Genomic DNA, 23268 nt, shown 5'->3' with positions numbered 1-23268 from the left:
TCTCAACAGATGTCCGTGAGGGTCTCTCCTTCACCTTCCCTAGGTCTGTGATGGTGGGTCCTCCTTGTAGTGAGAACTGTCCAGAACGCCCCCGTTGACATGCCCACTTAATGTAACATCTACAAGAAGGCAGGTTGTTCTCATCCTTTCACTGTCCTATGCCCACCCAACACTGGGAACAATGCCAGGCGGCACAGACTTGGCACCCAATGAAAATCAAAAATAATCGGGAAAACACTAAACATAAAAAACATTCCCACATGCTACTCATAGTTAGCCATCTAATGAAAACTATTTGAGAACTTAGTCCAGACTTTGGTGTGAAACAGGAATAAAGTCGGGTTCAGTACACAAGTGCCTGCAGGAATCAGCGAGATATGTTTGTAAAAAGTCTTTGGCCCCCAAGATCTTTCACCATGACCAGGGATCTCTTATCCACTCTACAAAAGAAAACGCTAAGAACTCAAAATGCTAAGTCTAAGTTGTACCCGCACCCCGTTGAAGTGTGTGCTGGGGCCTCCGATTATTAAAGTTCCCCAAGGGGACTGTCTCCTCAGTTAAGCGACGCGACTGCCACGTGATCAGTCTGCAGATAGAGATGAGAAGACACGCCAAGGACTAGGATGGTGCCCACACAGCCGGGAAGGAGCGCCTTCGTGTCAGTCCAAGACCTCCAAAACTTCCCAGCAGCCTCTGAGGTCAACCAAGCTGCCGGAGCTCCCAGGGGATGACTCAGTGTGAGCGCAGGTGCCCTGGTGCAACGCTCTCGCCTTCCAAGGCACGCTCTTGGCCCCAACTGCAGCGTTAGAACCCCGCGAGGAAGGTGGGATGAGGGGCCCCACCGAGGAGGCAGTGCCCATTGGGCTCCGCGGGCCACAAGGCTCTGAAATTTAGCACACCGCTGCGGAATGATTCACAGTACACGTGAGTGTGGGGTCTGTGCTGATTTGTCACAGATGTCAGGGAAAAAGTAAACATCCACAAAGAGTAAGTGCTCCCAACGTCTCCACAGAGCATTTCCCAAACCACTTAGAGGGAGGGAGGACCCCCTCACTATACCCTGGTACTTTTAATTTATTCTATACCTTTCCATTGTGTGTTTTTGAATACGTGATCCTTTTTTTAATGCACTGCACCCATTCAGACACCGTTGACTGATTCACAGGAGAACATTAAAAAAGATGTACTGACTTGGATGTCCCATAATCAAAGAATAGGCTGTGGCAATAATAATCCCTGCATTCCCACCATAGGCATGGTTGATTTCCAAGCAGAGTGAGTTAGAATTGTCCTGATTGTGTTTTCCCATCCTTGGATGTTCTACCAAGCACAGCTTGAGAGAAGCTTCTGCCGTGATTAGATGTTCTGGACACTAGAAGTCCCCATGTCCAAAGGGACTCTTGTAAGAATCACTTAATCTTCAGAAGGCCAGCTTTGATCCTCAGTATCAAAATCAATTTGCCTTCTCAAGTCTGCTTAGTTGATGCTACATGCCCCAGCCGGCCTGCCTTCCCTGGATGCGTATTCTCTGAAGAGTGATTGTACTCGTCTGTACTAACAATTAAAGCCCCCCTCCCCAAATTAATTCAGTGCCAGTGCATCTACACCGGATGTTAAGATTGACCTTCCCAAACACATGCCTAATATAAACAAATCCAGCCATTTATGTATATTAACAACCAGAGACATTGATCAGGTTGATTTGGCAAGAAATTAACAAAGTCCTACAGTTTACAGATGCGTTGCTGGAGTTGGACCCTGCAACGCTAGTTGAGTTTTTACAGAAATGAAGTGCATTTCAGAAAACCAGGAATCTGATGTCACCTAGTGGTGGATATGTCATTGGCTGTGAATAATGAAGTGCCACATGAGGAAAGCACTGTGTAGGTTAAGACATGCCCAGCTGTACAGAACTACACGAAGGAGTGTTCCCTGTAGCCGGAGGGCAAGAGCAGCCATCTAGAAATATAAACACGTGATTTCCACATGGGTTTTCTGGCTTGGCAATCTCACTGTGATCTAGTTCTTTTACTTGGGAATCGGGTTTTTTTATTTTAATTTTGCAGCATGTTGGTTATGGGTTTATGACTTTAGATTCATTTGTGTGGTTATCAAGGTTTTTTTAAATACTACAGCAAGCTATATTAAGGGTGTGCCCCCCAATTTTTAAAGATTTATCTATTTTTATTGGAAAGTCAGATTTATGGAGAGGAGAGAAACATCTTCCGTCTACTGCTTTACTCCCCAGGTGCCACAATGGCCGGAGCTGAGCTGATCCAAAGCCAGGAGCCAGGAACTTCTTCTGGGTCTCTCACATGGGTACATGGCCCCAGTTTTGACGATGAGACAGTTAGGTGTCATGAAGTTACCATATTTTCTCTGAACCTTTAGAGAAGTGTTCTGCTCAGCTTTGAGGAAAGTTGCAGGCAGACCATGCCGTCTCCCATTCTGATACACCCATAAAAATGGCAGGAGCTACTAGAGTATTTGGTGATCAATCTCCAGACATCTTTCCGAGAGTTAGGCTAGCATGACAACACACCACAATTACTGATGCAGTGATCTAGGAATAAATTCAAGACGACCTAAACTCAAAGAAATAATTCAAATGAATCATGTGAATTTTGGCAAAACTTCAGAAAGAGACCAAAAAATAATAATCAGAACTCTGAAGTGGGGTCTGGGTGATCTGATAATCAAGTTTTTACAAGTCTGGTGAGTTTTATGTGTCACTGGTACATCCATTGGTAACTGATCCTTGATGATTAATGGTTGATATATAATGACCCAGGAGACAGAGGCGTGTTTGACCGTTAAAGCACTCTGTGGCAGTGTTTTGGGGTGTTTGGCAGTGTTTTGTTCAGTTTAGACCCTTGATTTTGTTCTGAGTAGTGTTCGATGAACTTAATCTTTTTAATGATGCTGTAAGCTCACTAGTACCATTTTTTGCTTCAATCAACTATGTTGTCTATACCCACGAATATTGGGGACTCACAAACATAATCTAAAGTTGCTAAACACAAATAAAATCTATTAGGACAACTAGAACTGCCAAAATGCTAGCTGTGTTCAAGAGAGCATCGCAAGGGAATTACTTTAATTGTTTCAGGGAAGTGTGAAAAATGCAAAAAAGCAACAATACAACCCTCAATGACTTTTAAGTGTTTTATCTAAGAAAAGTATTGCTTATTTTTTCTACATTTTCCTTTAGGGATATACTCCATGCATTCTTCCAAACGTCTATGTCACATTTTGAATAGCATTCCAATATCCCACACTTTTGATGGCAAAAGAAATCAGAACACTTGGGGTAAGCAGTAAGTGCCACTTGAGTGAGTGAATGGCTTGGGTGTTGCAAGTTCAGAATATTTAAGAAAGGAGACATTGATTCCTCTATCTCATCTACCCAGGGGAAGAGAGCTGATAAACTGAGTCCCAAAAATTCTAGCACTGTGCTTTTCCCTTTGTATAAAGAGTTTGAAGGAATCCTGAAGCTATATTGTATGTAAGATGAGGTCAGTGATAATATTCAACAGATATTCTAGATCATAGGGTTTTAAGGACCTGGCAATGTCCTTAGCACACTCTGTTCATGTTTTCCTCCAGAAAGATAATATTCTGAGCCACTATTCTTTTTCTTTTATCCTAACCAAACCTAACAAGCCAGATTTTTCTACACCTTACACCTAAAGTAGTAGAGGATTCAATCAGATCAGCAGTCAGGACAGTAAGACAAAATGTGAAAATTGCCTAAACTATTTGGACCAGAGTCTGGGTCCTCAACACAACTGATTGCAAGTGAGTTCTATTCCATTTGTGTTGAAAATCATTGTCCCATTAACTGGTTCCAAGGGGTGATGGAAATGTGTTAGAAAAAGGAGCTAGAGTTTAGGGTAGTCAATTCAACTCTCTGGGGTTTTATCCCCCTGACTGAACCCCTAACTCAATCCATAAGTAAGCTAATAGACAACTTCACTTACGTGAAAGAAAACACACCAGTCAAAGTTACAAAACAAGCAAAAAACCTCCATGACTAATGACTGATGACTAATCCCTGTAAGTTACCGGTAAGTATTCCAAGTCCTTTCATGGCCGTTACCTTCTTCCATCATCATGGCTTCTCTACACTTTGTGATCATTTAAAGGACTGAACAAGACAATTCCCAGGGACAGTTGTGAATCAGAAACACACAGGCTGTATACTCCCCCAAGCACTGTCACCTGATTTGTAATTCTTTAAATTTTTAAATATGATTAACTGACTGTGACATTCTTTTCTTGTAGGCTATCCAAGTAATGATTGGTCTGATCAACTTTGCTATAGGATACCTCTGGCTACGCTTATTTATCAGACAATATAACTCATTTACATTTAACTACATACCTATCATCTTGTTTACAGGATACCCATTTTGGTCATTCCTTTTTGTGAGTAAAGTTTCTTGCTGAATACTATTTATACATTTATTTAATATTTTAGCAACTTCTCTAGCAAGCACAGAACTTGAAAATATGCAAACCCTACTGAATGCCAGTGAATTCTTTCTTGGGTATTGGAAGATACTTTTAAATGACAAATGTATTTATGAAATTCTTTTGTTCATAGAGTCTGTTGAGTGAATGCTGTGACCAAAGGATGGTAAGATTCCTAAGGGTAACAGTGGTCATGGTGAAGAGACAGTGAGAAAAAAAGTATTTGCAACCATGCATTTCATAAGATGGTGATATTCAAAATACGTAAGGGGATCAAACAGTGCAATAGCAGGAAACCAAACCTGATTTTAAACGGGGCAAAAAACATGCATAGGCATATTCAAGGCATACATATCATAAACATGTATGTGAGAAGATTCTCAACATCATTACTTATTCAGAAAATGTGAGTTAAAACCACAACAAAATATCACTTCATATCTGTTAGAAAGGATTCTATCAAAAAGACACAAGGAAGCTGACATGGGGAACAGCAGTGAAGATCCCGTGTGCAACGCCTGCCTCCCACATTGAAGTGCTTACAGTCAAGTTTCAGCTCTGCTCCTGATCGAGCTTCCTGCTAACACAGACCCTGGAGGGGAGCAGGCAGTGACTCAAGATATCGGGTTTCTGCCACCCATGTGGGAGACCTGGATTAAGTCCCTGGCTCCAGGCTTTTGATCTGGCCCTGATCCTGACTATTGCAGGCATTTTTCAAGTAAAATAGGGACAGAAGAGAGAGTTAGTGTCTCTCTCTCTCTCTCTCTCTCTCAAACATTAAACTATTTTTTTTAAGCACAATAACAGTACATTTCTTTTGGAACTCAGGAGAGGAGCTTTCCCCAGTACTTACTTAGTTCCAACTTTGGCTCCCCACCCTCTCTTGCAATGACCATCACGGTTGTTCCAGAACCAGAATCCCAGAAGTTAGCTCAGATAGCCAGAGACCAATAAGGAAAGCTTAGAACAGACAGGACAAAGTCAGTTTGGACTACCATATACCTTACTAGGCAGGACACAGAGATCAGTTACTCCTCGCTAAGGTACTGAAGATTTCTCTGCACACCGCTCCTAAAATTGTTCTGTTCCTCAATTGTTATCAAATGGCTTATTAGAATTATAAGCCTGTTTGGACTATCCTAAAATTTGTGAAGTTCAGTAAAAATCACGCTTGAATACTATCAGCTGCTAAATATAAAAATGAAAATAGACATGAGACAGCTGAATAGTACCCTATAACCATTTTAAGGTTTATAGCAGTCAGTTGTGTATATACTAAAATTGAGATGTCAGTGAAGTAGTTATAGGATGTGGATAAGAACTTGGCATTTTCTAACAGATTGGTCACTCAATACCATGTTAATTAACTTCATGATGTTGTAAATTTCAATGTTTCTTCCTGTTGTTGAATTGGTGTTGTGGCTTTTCGTTGGAGGGGATTATATTCTGCCAGCTCTACTTTCAGAACAAGGATGGTCTCCCAATGAAACTGTTGAATTTATCTGGACAATCAGATGCTGGACTCTGCATGGTCCATTCCTGCAATGAAGGAATATGACTGGTTTTGAGCTATACTACTGTAACAATATGGAGGAATTCAATATGGAGAGAGGGCTTGGGGAAGGGTTGGGGGAATCCCAGAGCCTGTGAAATTGTGTCATAAAATGAAATAATAATTTTTAAAAAAGCATTAGCGGGGCCCGGCGGTGTGGCCTAGTGGCTAAAGTCCTTGCCTTGAACGCCACAGGATCCCATATGGGTGCTGGTTCTAATCCCAGCAGCTCCACTTCCCATCCAGCTCCCTGCTTGTGGCCTGGGAAAGCAGTTGAGGATGGCCCAAAGCTTTGGAACCCTACACCCACGTGGAAGACCCAGAAGAGGTTCCTGGTTCCCGGCTTCAGATCAGCACAGCACCAGCCATTGCGGCTCACTTGGGGAGTGACTCATTGGATGGAAGATCTTCCTCTCTGTCTCTCTTCCTTTCTGTATATCTGACTTTGTAATAATAAAAATAATAAAAAAGCATTAGCAACTTACAGAGGACAGGAAACCCTTGATCACTAATTATAAGAACATAAAATAACACCAGAATTAATGAAAAATAGTAAAAGATTTCTCATAATATTAAAAATATATGTGGGTATTATGGCACAGAAAGTTAAGCCCCCATTCACAATACCCAGCCCACACCAGAGTGCCACTTTGGGTCCTGACTCCTCCACTTCCAATCTAGTTTCACCTAAGAGGCAGAAAATGGTGGCCCAAATACTTGGGTCCCTGCCATCCATGTGGGAGAACTGGGTGACATTCCTGGTTGCTGTCTTGTGCCAGGCCCAGCCCAGACCCAACTGCTGTGAGTGCTCAGGGAGAGGAGCAGCAGATGAAGGAGTCTCTCTCTTTTCTCTCTATCTCTACCATGCTACTTTTACAATGAATGAATAATATTCATTTAAAAAAAAGAGTTACCATCTGATCCGGAAATTGCTCTTCCAGTTATATATATCCACAGGAAATGAAATCAGTGTGCAAAGAGAGATCTCCCGTATTCATTGCAGTGTTAGTCACCGTATTAAAGAGAATAGATCAGTTTAAGTGTCCATTAATGGTTTAAACAATGCAACACACATTCACATACACACACAAATTCCACATCAGAAAGTTTATGGAAAATTGAACTAAAAATAAGTAATTTGGTGCAAAAAACCTGAAAGCAATGCATAATTCTCTCTAAATATTCATTTTTCGTGAAAGCTTTGAAGTCTCTCTTCTCTCTTTCTGTCTAACACACACATACATACACACATCCTGAAATGTTTGTAACAGCATTCAGGAACTTGGAGACCACTGTCCTAGGGGAGATGAGTCAGTAAGGCAAATCCAGAAAGACTGCATGATCTTCACTTCACACGCAGGATCAACAAGAAGAAGCAGTCAAACTCACAGAAGCAGAGAGTAGAAGGATGATTCCAGGTGCTAAAAGATGAAGGAAAGGAAGGCATACGGCTTGGTATGAAGTTTCTTTTATACAGATACCCCACTGCAATTTTTTTGGTAGAGTAGATATTAAACACTCTCACCAAAGAAATTAATGCAAAATAAGGATATGTAGTAATCATTTTACAATACATATGTACTAAAACATCCTACAGACCATAACTATAGGCAGTATGTCAATTATATCTGAAGAAAAAAAATTAAAAGCTCAAGATCCTTACTCCTGATCCATTCACCTTTTGATGAAAGATAAATAGCACAAGATAAAAAAGATTGGGTGAGAAAAAAATACAGGAGGGTACTAAGACATAAAGCCAGCAGAGGTTGGAGTGTTTTTTCAATGCTTAATCCTCAATGAGATGGAGAAATAGGAGACAAACTGTTAAGACATTGGAGTGATAGGCCAGAGGGATTCCTGGAATGATAGTGTACAAGAAAGGGTAGAGATCCTAGGCTGAGAACAAGTCTTGGTGTTTACTGAACAACAAGAGGCTATTTAAATAGAATGAACTGAGAAAAGATCGGAAGAAAAAGAAGTGAGCTGTATGACAGGATACATGATGATCTAAGGATCTATAGTCAACATATATGTGTGTATATATTCATAGAGTGATAATCATTGACAGCCGTTTCAGGCTGGTGAACTGAGGAATGACATGATTCAACCTAAGGATTAAAATTCATTAAATGTCATAAAATATCAAAGGTAAAGGTGAGGAAATCTCCTAAAATCATGTTCGAGCTGCTTTGTGAGAGGAAATTATGCCTCAAACCAACACATTGGAAATAAAAAGAAATTGATTATAAATATATTTTGAGAGTAGCCCAAAAGAGTTCTTAATGGATTATATTTGAAACCAGAGAGAGAAAGAAAGAAAAGATTCTTTGAAATATTGATTCAAGCAAGTGGAATAGATTTTCCATCAGCTAAAATGGCTGGTTTGAAGAGGGTGGAATTTCAGGTGTTTGATTTGACAAGCATTGATTTTGAAATCTCTTTCATACACCACACAGAGATGGCAATTATCCTATCTATAGATATGAGTATGAAGCATTTGAAACAATGACATACATGCGGGACTATTTGGCATAGCTAGGTGTTTGTTGCTGACGAAACTGATCAGGAAGTGATCTCATTTGTGTAGACAGCGTAGAGTCTTAAGACAATAAGGCTCATGCATCCCTAAGGTCAGGAATTCAAACTGAAGAAGAGCCAGAAAAGAAACTGAGGAGAAAAACAAAAAAGTAGGAGCAAAGACAGGGGAGTAATTAATGCTCAAAAACCATAGCTGACAGAAAAAAGGCGGGGGGGCGTGAATTGGTGAGCTAGAACTGGAAATATGACTGGAATATGTTTAGGAATAAATTTCAAGGTAGCATAACACATGCAGATAATTCTCTGTTGAATTTTCTTGTGCAAAGAAGAACAATAGTATGACAGTAGCTGATCAATTACAGGGTGGGCTTTTATTTCAACAAAATGGTTAAGTTTGGCCTCCAAGTCATGTAGGAATCCAATAGGACATTAAACCTGTTAGATTACCAGTATGGATGAGTCAAACATAGATTTGCATACCACATTGTGATAATGTTACCGTTTAGTAAAAAAGTCACCTGTAACTACAGAGCCAAAGTAAAAAATCACTTCTCTAATCCCATTAATTATTCAGCAGCTCACAATGTAATTTCACCAGATTAAAATTATCCCCAACCTCAGCCTATTATTTTTCCTTACCTATAATGTCTTCACCTGTCAGTTACTTATAGCCATTATTTTTTTTCTTTTTTAAGATTTTTTTAATTGGAAAATCAGATATACAGAGAGGAGGAGAGACAGAGAGGAAGATCATCCATCCGATGATTCACTTGCCAAGCAGCCGCAATGGCCAGAACTGAGTTGTTTCAAAGGCAGGAGCCTGGAACCTCTTCTGAGACTCCCATGCAGATGCAGGGTCCCAAGGGTTTGGGCTGTCCTCGATTGCTTTCCCAGGTGACAAGCAGGGAGCTGGATGGGAAGCAGGGCCACTGGGATTAGAACTGGCACCCATATGGGATCCCGGCACGTTCAAGGCAAAGACTTTAGCCACTAGGCTGACTACCGTGCCAGGCGCCCTGGGTGATGTTTACACAAACATATATCTCACCGCACACATAACCACCACTACTCTGCCTGTGTTCAGGAGCTTACTGTCACACAGATCATAGACTAACATCTCCTAAGAGACATCTTTTTAAAAACCTCCTCATATCACATCATCCTTGTTTGTATTCTTTATAGTATAATATAACATGAAGATATTCTTGGCTGTGCTTGTGTATGGATGATCGACCTCAAATATGATTTACTGCATGTCATTGGTCCCATTTTTCTGAGAAAGAGACATGCTCTCTTCCCTTTACTACAGTTCAGACAAGTGTTGCTACCCTCAAATGGGTGCATACGAAGATGCAGGTTAAATTATTAGAGAAAAAAAGGTCAATCCTTGATGTACCAGAAACCACTGTCCTTCCAGGCAGTGCTGGAAAATGATTAAGTATTCACCATAGACTACATTGGGAGGAAAATACGTGGTTTTTACATTGCAAAGATCGTACTGAAAATCAAATTTTTTAAAAACATTAAATGCTGTTTTCTGTTAATAGAAGTTTGACAGCTATTAAACATCAAAGGAAGTGAACTCGTGAGACATAAAAGTATACGTGTCCTTTTAAAATGTTCTTTTTTATCTTGTACTGTTGGGTATACAGTACGATGTTGCAGCACGTAGGGATATGTTTAAATGATTACTATCATGAAACAGTTGTGCTTCTCCTTCACCTCATTGAGTGATTTCTGTGACAAATGCAGTTAAATCTTTCTGCATGACACAAATCCCTAACACAATTTTGTGATCCGTACCTCTTATATTGTACCAAGTTCGCTAACCTTATTCATCCTGTTGAGCACCTAGTTGTAAAGTTTCACTCCTCCATCCCTATTCCACTTTCTCTCTCACTGTCGCACGTCATAGCAGTTGTTTGATTCTCTATATCTGTGTATTGAGCTCTTCTAATGGTGATTGTTCTACATGTAGGTGTAATCATACAGTAGTTTCTTTTTCCCTGTATGGCTTATTTAACTTAGCATAACATCTAGATCCATCCACAACATGTCAAGTCTACCACCTCATTTGATTTTTTTTCCCCTTTAAAAAATTTTTTTTTATTATTTAACTTCAGTAATTACATTGTATTATGTGACACAATTACATAGATACTTGGGTTCTCCCCACCCCTCCCCAAACCCTCCCACCATGGTGGATTCCTCCACCTTGTTGCATAACCACAGCTCAAGTTCAGTTGAGATTCCCCCATTGCAAGCGTATACCAAACATAGAGTCCAGCATCTTATTGTCCAGTCAAGTTCAACGGCTTCTTAGGTATACCCTCTCTGATCTGAAGACAGAGCCAGCAGAGTATCATCCCAGTCAATTGAAAGCTCCAACATACCATCAGCAAAAATTTACATCATTATGGAATTAATTGACATAGTAATGAGTAACCAATATGTTAAAAGTAAATGCGAGTTCCCAGTCACCTTCTGTGACCACCTCACCTATACTTCAATTTTAGTTTATACACAACATATAACATTCAAAACATAACATGTTATACATAACATCATATCATCTTAAATTAAGGCAAACATGTGGTATTTAACCTTTTGGGATCGGCTCATTTCCCTTAGCATTATGGCTTCCAGTTTGGCCCATTTGGCCACAAAGAACTGCATTTTGTTTTTTTTAATAGCTGAGTAGTATTCCATGGAGTAGATGAACCATAGCTTTCTTATCCAATCCTCTGTTGATGGGCATTTTGGTTGCTTCCATGTTTTTGCAATTACTGATTGTGCTGCTATGAGCATAGGAGTGGCCCTTTAAAATTTTTTAACTCTTTATTTTTTTATTTCTTATTATGCAGTTCCAAGTGCTCAGGGCTCCCCTCCTCCACTGATTTGCCCTGTATTATTATTATATAGTTTTTCAAAACCTTCACAAGTCCATCATTCTTCTACTTAAGTGTACGTTGACATTGTAGGTATAGACAACAGTAGAAAGTCTAGCATCCTATTTCAAGATGTATTTAATGGTTTCATTGGGAGTCCATCTTTCATTTGGGAGTAGAGATGCATGCTGCACTGTATCTTCACTTCTTGGTATGACAGTCTCCATTATGCAGTTCTTCTAGATGAATATATATGTTTATTTATTTGTCTGTGTGTCTGTTGATCTTGTATTTTGCATGAAAATTGTCACATATCGGAGAGAACATATGATATTTGTCCTTTGGGGATTGGCTTGTTTCACTGAGTGTAATTGTCTTAGTGGGGCTCGTTTTGTTGCAAATGGTAGAATTTAATTTGTTTTCATAGAGCAGATGTGCCATGGTTTCTTTATCCATTTTTCTTTCAGTGGACATCTGTGTTGTTTCCAGGTCTTTGTTATTGTAGACTGTGCTGGTATAAATACGGGATTACAGGTGACATTCCCGAATGCATGTTTCATTTCCTTTGAATATGTTACAAGGTGTGAGATAGTTGTATCACATAGTAAATTAATTTTCAGTTGTCTTGGCACGCTCCATACTGATATTCATGATGTCTATACTAGCTGACACTCCACCAATAATGGAGTAGGGTGCCTTTCTCCCCACATCCACACCAGCGGGTGTTGTTAGTAGACATATGAATGTTGGCCAGTCTCACTGGAATTAGATGGAACTTCACTGAGGTTTTTAATTATGTTTTTCTGATAGCTAGGGAGCCTGAGCATTTTCGCATATGTCTATTAGCCATTTGAATTTCTTCTTTTGAAAGATGTCTGTTCATTTCTTTCACCTATTTCTTCACAGGATTGCTTGTTCTGCTGTTGCTGAGTTTCTGTGGGTTTTTGTAAATCCTAGATATTTGTCCCTTATCTCTTGTGTAGTGTGCAAACGCTTTCTCCCATTTTTGTTGTTGTTGGCTGCTTCTTCACTTTGTAGATCATTTACTTTGTTGTACAGAAACTTCTTGGTTTGATGTATTCCTGTTTCTTTATTTTGATATGACTACTTGTGCTCTGGGTGTTTCCTCTTTTTAGAAATGATTATTATCTTTGCTAAATGCACACAAGTAAAATGTCTTAGTGACAGAAGTATTTGGTGATTAAGTTAGTGTGCTTTCAATACTTTGAAATTCTTCCAGGAGTGTCTTGGAATTTCAACTCTCAGGTTGGAGGTTACAGTTTAGGAGCACAATGACCTATAGGAGGCAGCATCAGAATAACAATCAAATGGTAACACAGGAAGCAGAAAGAGAGCATCCTTGCCAAACTTGAACTCAAATATTAACTAAAAGTCTGGTGATAACCATTTTGGTCATCCCCAGGGACCAAAATATCTCCCAACAGACCCGCTTTTTGGACACTGTAATTGCATCAAGCCTTCACCAAGCATTAAGATATCAGTGTTCAATACCTGTATGAGTGTGAGGGAGCCAAATTCTCCTGCTCCTACAGCAATGGTATCTACTGTTTGGAGGAAAGTTACAGAACAAGAGACTCAGTTGTGATCCTTCACAAAACCCCTTTTGTGAACTTTTGAAATACTGTAATCCTCATATCTCATGGGACGTAGCTTTCTTTTTTTATTATTGTTTCTTGATACAGTTTAGTTGGCAGTGGGCTCTCTCCTCCACCTCCCCCAAATTCCCTCCCCTCCACTCTGTTCTCCCCTCTAGGTTCATAATGTATGTCCATCGTGAATTCTCCCAAGTCAAATGGACTTCCTTTGTATGAGTGAATATTATTCCATTGTACTCATAAATTCAATCATATACTACACTTCTTTTAAACATTTCTAAGTTCAATCAGAATACATTGATAGCAGATACATTTTAAAAAACATTTTTTTTCGATTCCAAATATGAGTTTCACACTATTCCAATCATGGTTCTCCATGTCTGTGATAAAGATCCGTGAGGTTTGTTACTGGAAGATTTTTCCAAGAGCTATCACGAAACTAGAATAGGAATTTGTATAGTTCAGCTAAAGTCCTCTTAAACTGTAATTTTTATGGGCTTCAAGAATGCTATTGAAATTTCTAAGAATAGTTTCTTAGGTGACAATGAAAAGACACTTATTTATGCTTCTCTTTGTTCCTAGTACGTCACATCAGGAGTTCTTGCAATAGCAGCAGATAGGAGGCATACTCCAGTGTTGGTAAGTCAGAATGACTGGAACAGTTTGAGAAAAAAGTTTGTTAGAATCAAGATTATCACTACGGGGGAAATGCCATTGCTTCTTTTTTTTTTAAGATTTATTTTATTTTTATTGAAAAGTCAGATATACAGAGAGAAGGAGAGACAGAGAGGAAGAGCTTCCATCCAATGAGTCACTCCCCAAGTGACCACAACGGCTGGTGCTGTGCCGATCCGAAGCCAGGAGCCAAGAACTTCTTCCAGGTCTCCCAAGCGGGTGCAGGGTCCCAAGGCTTTGGGCCGTCCTCGACTGCTTTCCCAGACCACAAGCAGGGAGCTGGATGGGAAGTGGAGCTGCCGGGATTAGAATCGGAGCCCATATGGGATCCCGGGGCGTTCAAGGCGAGGACTTTAGCCTCTAGGCCACGCTGCCAGGCCCAGAAATACCATTGCTTCTTAAACAGAAATATAATCAAAATATTGAAATGTGGGAATGCTTGACAATGCTTTAATGAATTTATTATGATAGAATTCATTGCTAATTTTATAAAGTAAAAACAATACAGAAATGACGAAACACATTGGAAAATGATAAATGGAAATTTGAAGTAGATATTCATTTCAAATTAAGATACCAATTATTATAGAAAGTGTATATGAATTCATTGAAACAGTGCAAGATAAAAATATGGAATTGGAATCATAATGTTAAGATTTGCAGAATGGCTTCTGTGCACCAGATGTCTTACTATGGGTGATGGTATGTTATTTCAAAGAACATGCTATCAGCTAGTAGTTTATCTCGTGAGGCAGGATGGGAATGGGCAGGAAGCAGGGACATTCATGATTCCAGGTAGTTAGATAGTGTGACCTCTTGATCCAGGTGGCCTCAACAATGCATTTACTCTACGATAATTCTCCAAATGCTTATTAATAAGTTGTATACTCTTTACTAAATCTATTGCACACTGGGTTTTATATTTTAAAGCTATTTTGGTGCCATTTCCACGTTAGAAAGAAGGAAATGTTGAGTCCGTGTAGTAGATACAACAGAACAACTTAAAGGGTGTTGTAGCACATCAGGTTAAGTCATGGCTTGAGACTCCAAGCTTCTCTTGTAAGTGCCAGTTCCAGTCCCAGCTGCTCACCCTACTTCCAATCCAGCTCCCTCCCAGTGCACCTGAGAAAGCAGTAGAAGATGGCCCAAAGGCATGAGCCCTGCACCCTCGTGGGAGACCTAAATAATGCTCATTTCCTGACTTCTGTTGTCGTGGCTCAGTCCTAGCTTTTTTGTGGTCATTGAGGATATGAACTACGAAAGATTCCCACCCACCCCACTTCTGTGCCTCTAACTCTGTCTAAATAAATAAATCTTTAAACAAGAAAACCAATTCTATAGAATCCATACCCATTCATGGTTTAAGGAAAAACAGGGCCCAGCGCAATAGCCTAGTGACTAAATCCTTGGCTTGAATCAATCAGGATCCCATGTGGGTGCCAGTTTGTGCCTCGGCTTCCCTACTTCCTGTCCATCTCCCCACTTGTGGCCTTGGAAAGCAGTAAAGCATGGTCCAAGACCTTGGGACCCTTGGGACCCTGTACCCAAATGGGAGACTGGAGAAGCCTCCTGGCTCCTGGCTTCAGATTGGCCCTGCTTCGGCTGTTGCAGTCTCTTGGGGAGTGAGCCAGTGGATGGAAGATCTTTCTCTCTGTATCTCTTCTCTCTATATAATTGCCTTTCCGATTAAAAAATAATAAATAATAACAAAGTAAATCTTAAAAAAACACACACACAAATGTTAGGGCCCAGCACTGTAGCCTGGCAGCCTAGCTGCTAAAAGTCCTCGCCTTGCACACACTGGGATCCCATATCGGTGCCAGTTGTAATCCTGGCAGCCCCATTTCCCATCCAGCTCCCTGCTTGTGCCCTGGGGAAGCAGTCGAGGACAGCCCAAAGCCTTGAGAACCTGCACCCACATGGGAGACCCAAAAGAGGCTCTGGGCTCTGCGCTTTGCATTGACTCAGCTGCTCCTGCCATTGAGGCCACTTGGAGAGTAAATCATTGGATGGAAAATCTTCCTCTCTGTCTTTCCTCCCTTCTGTATATCTGACTTTCTAGTAGGAATAAATCCTTTTTTAAAAAAGCTGTTAAAAATGTTTTTTGCAAGTTTAGAACCTGTCTCATTAAAAGTAAGTGTAAGACAAGCATAAAAGCTTTCATTACCGCGACTCAGCAGAATTTGGCATGATAGTGGAACAGGGTAAGAAAAATGTTATAATATAAATGTGGGGAAGGAAGGACCAAGGCTCATTATTTTTTTTTTAAATAAAAAGATACATGATTTTTTCAGAGCTCAGGAAAAAGCTTTTACATTTCAGAAACTCAGTAACCCACGTGTCTGGTTTCATGAGCAACGCAGAGGATGCTGAGCCTCTCTGAGACATCAATGTTGATTAATTCTCCTTACATTTAGTGCCAACTTTTCTTCCCCGTTAGATCAGCACATGGTTATTTGGTGCAGTTTGGAATTTTGTGTTTAATGAGTGGATTAAATGTTTGCATGCAACAGAAGAGAGCCTTGGCATCCCATTGTGATTTTGACAAATTTGGATGCTAGAAACTCTTAGAGAGTAGCATCAGATTCCAAAGAATTAATAAATCATAACAAATTACTTTAATGGACTTTTCAAAAATGCAAGCTGATGGGGTCATGGCAATGTGTCTGTTCTGCATTTAACTAATTGATGTTTTGTATCTGTTCCAGTTGGGATGCACCATAAGGACAAACGTTAACAGTGTGAGCCTTTCAGTGGTAGCTCAGATTTTAATTATAGTCGAAATTATATTAGTCGCAGCGAGAAGAGTAAAGATTCAGTGGACACAAGTAAGTACAGTGTATTGAGATTTTTTTCACAGAGACTTATGTACTTTAAAATTGTTGCAAAATGAGCAGAGAGCAGTTTGGTGTTAAAGAAATATAAAGGTGATGTATATGAATTTGAATCCAAACGACTAAATAGGTCTTAGCCTGTGTTCACACGCAAAAAGAAAACTTCAGGATGCCATGAGTTCTTTCTTGACATGTTATTAACCATCTGAGTCAAAACTAAATACTGTATACCAGATGTGAAGGTGGAAAAGCAAATACAGGTAGGTGGATCATCGAATACAGACATCTTTTTGAGGCTCATTTCTTGAGGTTATAGGTATATATATATATATATATATATATATATATATATATATATATATATGGCTAGCAGATTTTCCTTAAGTCGGGTTTCTAAGCTGTGTCACCCACAGGTCTACAATTCAATTTCACTTTTTGCAGTTGATACCCAGTTCTTGCTGTTTGCAGTCATTTGTGCCACTCCCTCCAGTGATATACAAACATATGTACATATATATGTACACATATATTTCCAGGACATACAAGAACACTTCCAGAGTTCTAGAAATAGATGAAGTGAGGGGGAAAAAAAGAAATCCAAACCTGAAGAAAAGATTTTTAAGCTTGGTGGGTTATTTGGAGCAGATATTCATAGCTGAAGAGTTTTCCTATCATAAGCATCAGTGCAATTGTATCATCTTGGGGTTACACTTCACACTTTACACCATTTAGATCTACTGTGTGCCTTATGGAGAAGGAAGGTCTTCAGAATCCTGAAGACAAACAAGTGTATATACGCCCTTTTCAGACCACACTGCTAGTTCAGTGATGTAACAGTTCAGATCCTATGTGGAGCTCCATGCAGATACACTGTGTAACTAGCTGATAGGTATTCAAAGCTGTGTGGACAAACAGAATTGAAATATGAGTTTATCTTTGGTACAAAAAAACTTTTAAGAGAAAGAAGATGACGGGATAGGGTAAGGACACACTTAAACAGGTGGAGAATCACTAGCCAGGATGAGGCAGAGAGGGCACATTCCAGGAAATAGGGAGGGACAGGCTAATGGCAGAGGGGCACCTGGAGACTGGCAGACACTGGAAAGCAGCAGAGACAATGATGTGGTATTGCAGTGACCAGACACACCCCAGTGGCAGTCATCGAGCGGTAATCTGAGCTCCACCAGCAGCAAGGTGGGAAGGAGAGTTCACTGGGAGCTCAGGGGGTGAACCCAGAAAAAGAACTGCCCATCCTAATGATCTATTTGATTTGACCAGGAGCAAAGACAGAGCAGTATACACCAAATAGGCAGTGCGGGGACAGGGTGGATCTCACAGCCCAGAACCCCAACAAGAGCCAAATTGGGCACGATGATGGATTTATGACTATTTTTGAAGAACTATACTATTGTAATAATATAGGGGAGATCATTTGGGGGAGAGTTTAAGGGAAATCCCAAAGCCTATGGACCTGTATCATAGTAATAATAATAAATGGAAAAGATTTAGAACTCATGCATAGTTTTTTCATAATATGTGCTTTCCATGAAATTTTTGATGATCTCATGCATATACACAAACACACGTGACATATAGCAAAGGCTTAAGAAATCATGTTACATTCAGAGAGCACTGCTCCACTCCCTAGACACTCACTGTGCTACCCATTGAGATCGACCTTCATCACAGAATTTGAATGCCAGGAGTGTTTGAAGTATGATAACTTTTCATGCCTAAAGTTAGAGAAGTAGAATAAGAATGGACATTCAGCAGAAGGACATAGAATATGGAAAAACCTCTGGTATAATTTTTCTCATTTTAGTTCCAAAAAGCCCTTGACATGACCAATATCATAGCATGCCATACTGGAACTTCCTTATTCCCAGTTGGTTACATTGCTATTCATACATGATAGATGCATTCACAAGTGTCAACCACCTGAGGTTTAGTAATATTTATTCAGGACTGGCGTGTCCAACTCTGCAGGGTCTGAGGCTAGAAGTAAGCACTGCCCTTGGCTGAGGCAGGCCAGTTGGAAATTATGAGATCACAGACCCTTCCCTCCAAGGAGCCTCCTTGTCCTCCGTGAAATGTGCCCACTTCATCTCTGTTTACCAAAAGCTGTCAGAAGGAGCAAATTTTCTCAAGTACTCTGCAACTGTTCTCCAAATAAAACCATTCACGTGTCCAAAGGAGAGTTAAAAATAACCGCTCCAAGCAGCTTGTCTGGCAATTCAACTAAACAGAAAAATTGCTAGAAGTTTCTCTTGCTAAAAACCATTTCTTTTCTTTCCCTATGTTTACATTTGCATGTGTTTGTAATATACAGTATTTTATAATGTATTTCTTTCCAAAGTATATTAACTGCATATATATTTTAATATTCTATATATTACATGAAAAAGATTAAGAATGTCTGCAATAATATAATTAGAACTAATTAAAATTAATTTTAGCCAAATCATTTGAAGTTGATAGCATAACTATGTATATAGATTGAACCATATGAAATTGCTGTATCAGACCACTTCGAGTTATGGAAATGTCAATATTCCATGGTTCAATCAAACATATTAAACCATTCAATATGTGAACTTTGGAATATTGTCCTTATGAAATCAAAATAAAAAATAAAAACTTAAATATGTTGGTTTTATGATATCATACATCCCTAAAATTGAACCACAGTTTTTGCTCTTAAGTTTTCTGCTGGTCAGACTAAAAAGGAAAGCCCAGTTGTTTTATGATTAAAAGTGTCTGTTAGGCAGAAATATTTCCATTTATCCTAAATGAACAGATTCCTGAAATACTAGTTTGAAACAGTCCTGTCTGCAATGATAGGTATCAATTGTTCATGTACAATTCAATGTACTAGACTGTGTGATGAAGCCAACTGGAAGCGCACATGAAAGCAATGTTTCATTCACTGCTGATATTTCCACATTCGCAGCATCTACGATGGCACCCAAGAGGCATTGGTTTTACGTTTGTAACTGTTCACTGGCTGTGAATAGTAACATTAGTATAGCAAAGGCTAGAGCGGCTTCATTGTGGCTATGTAGTTTTTACGCCTTCCAAGAAAATATTAAGGAAACTCTGCAAAGAAACATCTTCCTAAGGAGTCAAGAAATGGCAGATCAAGAATAATGATTCTTAGTGATTTGGTTTGCTCAAGGCGTAAAGCTTAGCAAAGTTAGGAATTGACCAGATTGCATACCTTCAATAACAAATCATAAATAACCTGTAGCGCCTTGATACAAATGTATGTATATAAATGTATACATTTATAGATAGATAGATAGATAGATAGATATAGTTCTGCACTGATTAGAAGATAAAAATACTTATGATGGCATGTGATTTTTAAAATTAACAGGAACATACTAGGTCATGGCTTGCTAATGTCATTTGAAAAGCAAGGTTTTAATTCAGTTAGGTAGCCAGCTCTCATTCGCTCTCATAATCAGTTATAACTGGGACTTTTCTTAAGGCCATGCCTGCATACAAGGTACAACATAAATCGTATAATATTTTAACTGCAACATTTGGTAAAAAGCATGTCCCTCAAATGAACCTTGAGGAGATACTTAATATTATTCAAAGCAAATCTGTATTCAAAGACCATAAGTTGCCAGTCATATTAAAAAAGGTACAACATAAATCGTATAATATTTTAACTGCAACATTTGGTAAAAAGCATGTCCCTCAAATGAACCTTGAGGAGATACTTAATATTATTCAAAGCAAATCTGTATTCAAAGACCATAAGTTGCCAGTCATATTAAAAAAAAAACTTTGTAGTAAGATTAACAAAAACTTTGAGCAAGTTTACACTTGCAAAATATTTAAATCATTATTTGAAAATAGTGGAATTGAGAGACATTTGCCCAAATTAATCATTTTTGTTATAAAATAATCAATATCAAATATTCTTCATGGTAATCATGACTCAACTCGACCAGTTGTCTATAGAATCCACGTTTACTGTGTGACAAACTCATTAGCATTTACTTTAGGTAAAGTATGCCTGAAGATACTCCAAAAAAATCCCAATTATTGGAATATCATCTAAGGCCCAAGAGAGACCAAGCATTGCTCTTTTATATCAAGATCTGCAAGATCTTTCAGAAGATCAAGTTCTGTTCACACAAACTTTCAGTCAGGTTCCAATGAAAGGTTGTCCCAAGGATCACCTGCTGAGGGCCTGTGCAGCAGGAGCCAGGATTTAAAAGGAAAAGGACCTACAAGTACAAAAAGTCTGGGACACAAGCAAAGATTAAGGAAGGCCTGAGAGACACTGCTTCTTTCTATTTTTTTTCCTTTATTTGTGTAACTTTTTTTTCATTTTTAATTTTATGGCATAATTACGTAGGGTCTGAGATTCCCAACCCCAAAATTCCCAACCCCCCGACTGGTTTTCCCCATATTGCTACAATAGTATAGTCCTTCATAACAAGTTATAATTCCATCAGTCTGTTATTTAAGTGTGCCCCAACATTGCTGGTATAGACACTGACAGACATTCCAGCATCCTATTGTCTAGACATGTCCAACTCTTTCATTGGGAGTCCGTTTTTTATTTGGAAGTAGGGGGTGCGTAGTGCAATGTATCTTCACAAATAAGTCAAACCCAAAAGGGCAAATGCCATATATTCTCTCTAATACAAGGAAACCATCATACAAATTAGGCTTTTGTGTTTTCTTTTTGTCACCCATGTGCTGGTTATTCAGTGGCATGTTTTTTCGACTCTATGGTGATGTATTCTTTTTTTTTCCTTTTTTCATTTTGTCTTTGTTTTAACTTCATATCTGTTGTTGACATTATTTTGTGGCTTCTCACTTAAGGGAATGTATAGTGATGCAGTAATAGAGCCTACCATATCCAGATGGGATCCTACTTTCAAAAGAAAAAGGAACCCCTCTGGACTCTTCACAGGAAGTTTTATTTTTAGGGCACCCAAATTCTCCACAGACATGGTGATTGTCTAAGGTCACATTCTACTGCTAACTGGCTCCTAAGACATTCAGGAGACCATTAGGTGAGGAAAGGGAGGAAGAGAATCTCGGTGAGCTTGCTATCTTAGGAACCACCCCTGCAGCTGAGGGCTCCCACCCACCGCTGACCGCCGCTTGGCTTGCAGAAGGCTCTGGCAGAGTTTATTCCCAGACCACTCAGTTCAAGCTTATCTGTCTCCTCTTCAGGTTGTTAATTGTCTCTCCTGCACATTCTCTGACAATCACTAATGAGAAGAAGCTCATGTTGATACAGTATAATAAATAGGTTATTATAATGTTCAGAAAATAAAGTCATAAAGTCTTCTTGAATGTTTTACTATATATATACATACACGTACACATACAGAATTCATAAATGTTGGTGCTAACAGAATGAAGCAGAGTGAAGTGGAGAAATTCATATGGGGAACAATTCTGCAATGTTTACCACAAATCAGGTTTCTTGAAATTTCAATTATCTAAAAAATTATCAAAAAGAAAAACAAAAATGTGTAGCAAACTTAAATAACACTGTATATCCAACTTAATTATTGCATAGATGTTAAGTAATATAAGTTCAGGTACAAGAAAATGACTCAGTGTACATAATTTTAAATGAAAATATGAGATATACTGCTTACAACTATAACAAAGTTATAGAAACAGTCATATAAGAAAACAGAAATCACAGTGTTTTGTTAAAGATTTATTTATTATTATTGGAAAGCCGGATATACAGAGAGAAGGAGAGACAGAGAGGAAGATCTTCCATCCGATGTTTCACTCCCCAAGTGAATCACAACGGCCGGTGCTGCAACGATCCGAAGCCGGGAACCAGGAACCTCTTCCAGGTCTCCCACGCGGGTGCAGTGTCCCAATGCATTGGGCCATCCTCGACTGCTTTCCCAGGCCACAAGCAGGGAGCTGGATGGGAAGTGGAGCTGCTGGGATTAGAACCGGCGCCCATATGGGATCCCGGAGCGTCCAAGGCAGGACTTTAGCCGCTAGGCCACGCCGCCAGGCCCAGAAATCACAGTTTTAAACCCTACCAGGACAAGAGCATACAAGTGCCATGAGCAAACAGCAGACTTCGTTTTCTTCTGCTTTAGGATGAAAATGGTAAGGCAATCTACCGTAAGGAGTTGTTGAGTGGATTCAATGAGATAATGCTCACAAAGTGTTTATCACAAATGCCTCATTGTATAGTAAATGTTCCATGTCAATGCAGCACAGTGGTGGTACCAGTATCCTAGGCAACTTCTCCTTTTCTATTTCCAAGTATTTTGCGTTTTACATTATCTTTATTTTCCCACAAATTTTAAGTATGCTAACATCTCTATTTTTTCTTACCTTTAGCGAAGTGGAATGATTTTGTCGTCCTATTTGTGGGTTTTCTCTTGGCTAGAAATGACTCTAGCTTGGTCGGTGGCCAGATGGGGGATAGAAGAGACTGAGTTTAGCACCCTCAATGTATAATGTGAGTAGTTCATTTCTCTGGCTACTTAGGAACTATTGGACGTCCAGGGGAAAAGGTTTTGCCCTTTGTGTTTCCTCCAAGTACAAGTGGGCTGAAAAGCTCAGGGCTAGGTTCATCTGGGTATAACTGAAGATGAAGTTTCCTACCACGTGTTGAATCATCTATTTAGTGGAGGGTTAAACTTGTAATTATGAAGTAAAACAGCCCCAGTAGGCTCAGG

The 23268-nt window shown here is 39.4% G+C and overlaps 1 protein-coding gene across 1 annotated transcript in view; it reads left to right on the top strand.

The window, feature by feature from the left end:
* Nucleotides 1-801: 801 nt before the first annotated feature.
* The window catches only part of LOC131480166 (membrane-spanning 4-domains subfamily A member 8-like), a 147005-nt gene continuing 124538 nt past the window's right edge, over nt 802-23268 (top strand). The window contains exons 1-6 of the mRNA XM_058662986.1: nt 802-924; nt 3212-3310; nt 4285-4428; nt 13650-13706; nt 16451-16570; nt 22928-23048. Coding sequence (XP_058518969.1) covers nt 3284-3310; nt 4285-4428; nt 13650-13706; nt 16451-16570; nt 22928-23047 — 468 coding nt within the window. The 5' untranslated portion in view covers nt 802-924; nt 3212-3283 and the 3' untranslated portion in view covers nt 23048. The remainder of the gene's footprint in view (nt 925-3211; nt 3311-4284; nt 4429-13649; nt 13707-16450; nt 16571-22927; nt 23049-23268) is intronic.

Source organism: Ochotona princeps, chromosome 4 (assembly GCF_030435755.1).
Source record: "Ochotona princeps isolate mOchPri1 chromosome 4, mOchPri1.hap1, whole genome shotgun sequence".
Taxonomy (NCBI): domain Eukaryota; kingdom Metazoa; phylum Chordata; class Mammalia; order Lagomorpha; family Ochotonidae; genus Ochotona; species Ochotona princeps.
The sequence above is the reverse complement of the archived record's forward strand: the minus strand, read 5'-3'. Positions and strand labels throughout refer to the sequence as shown.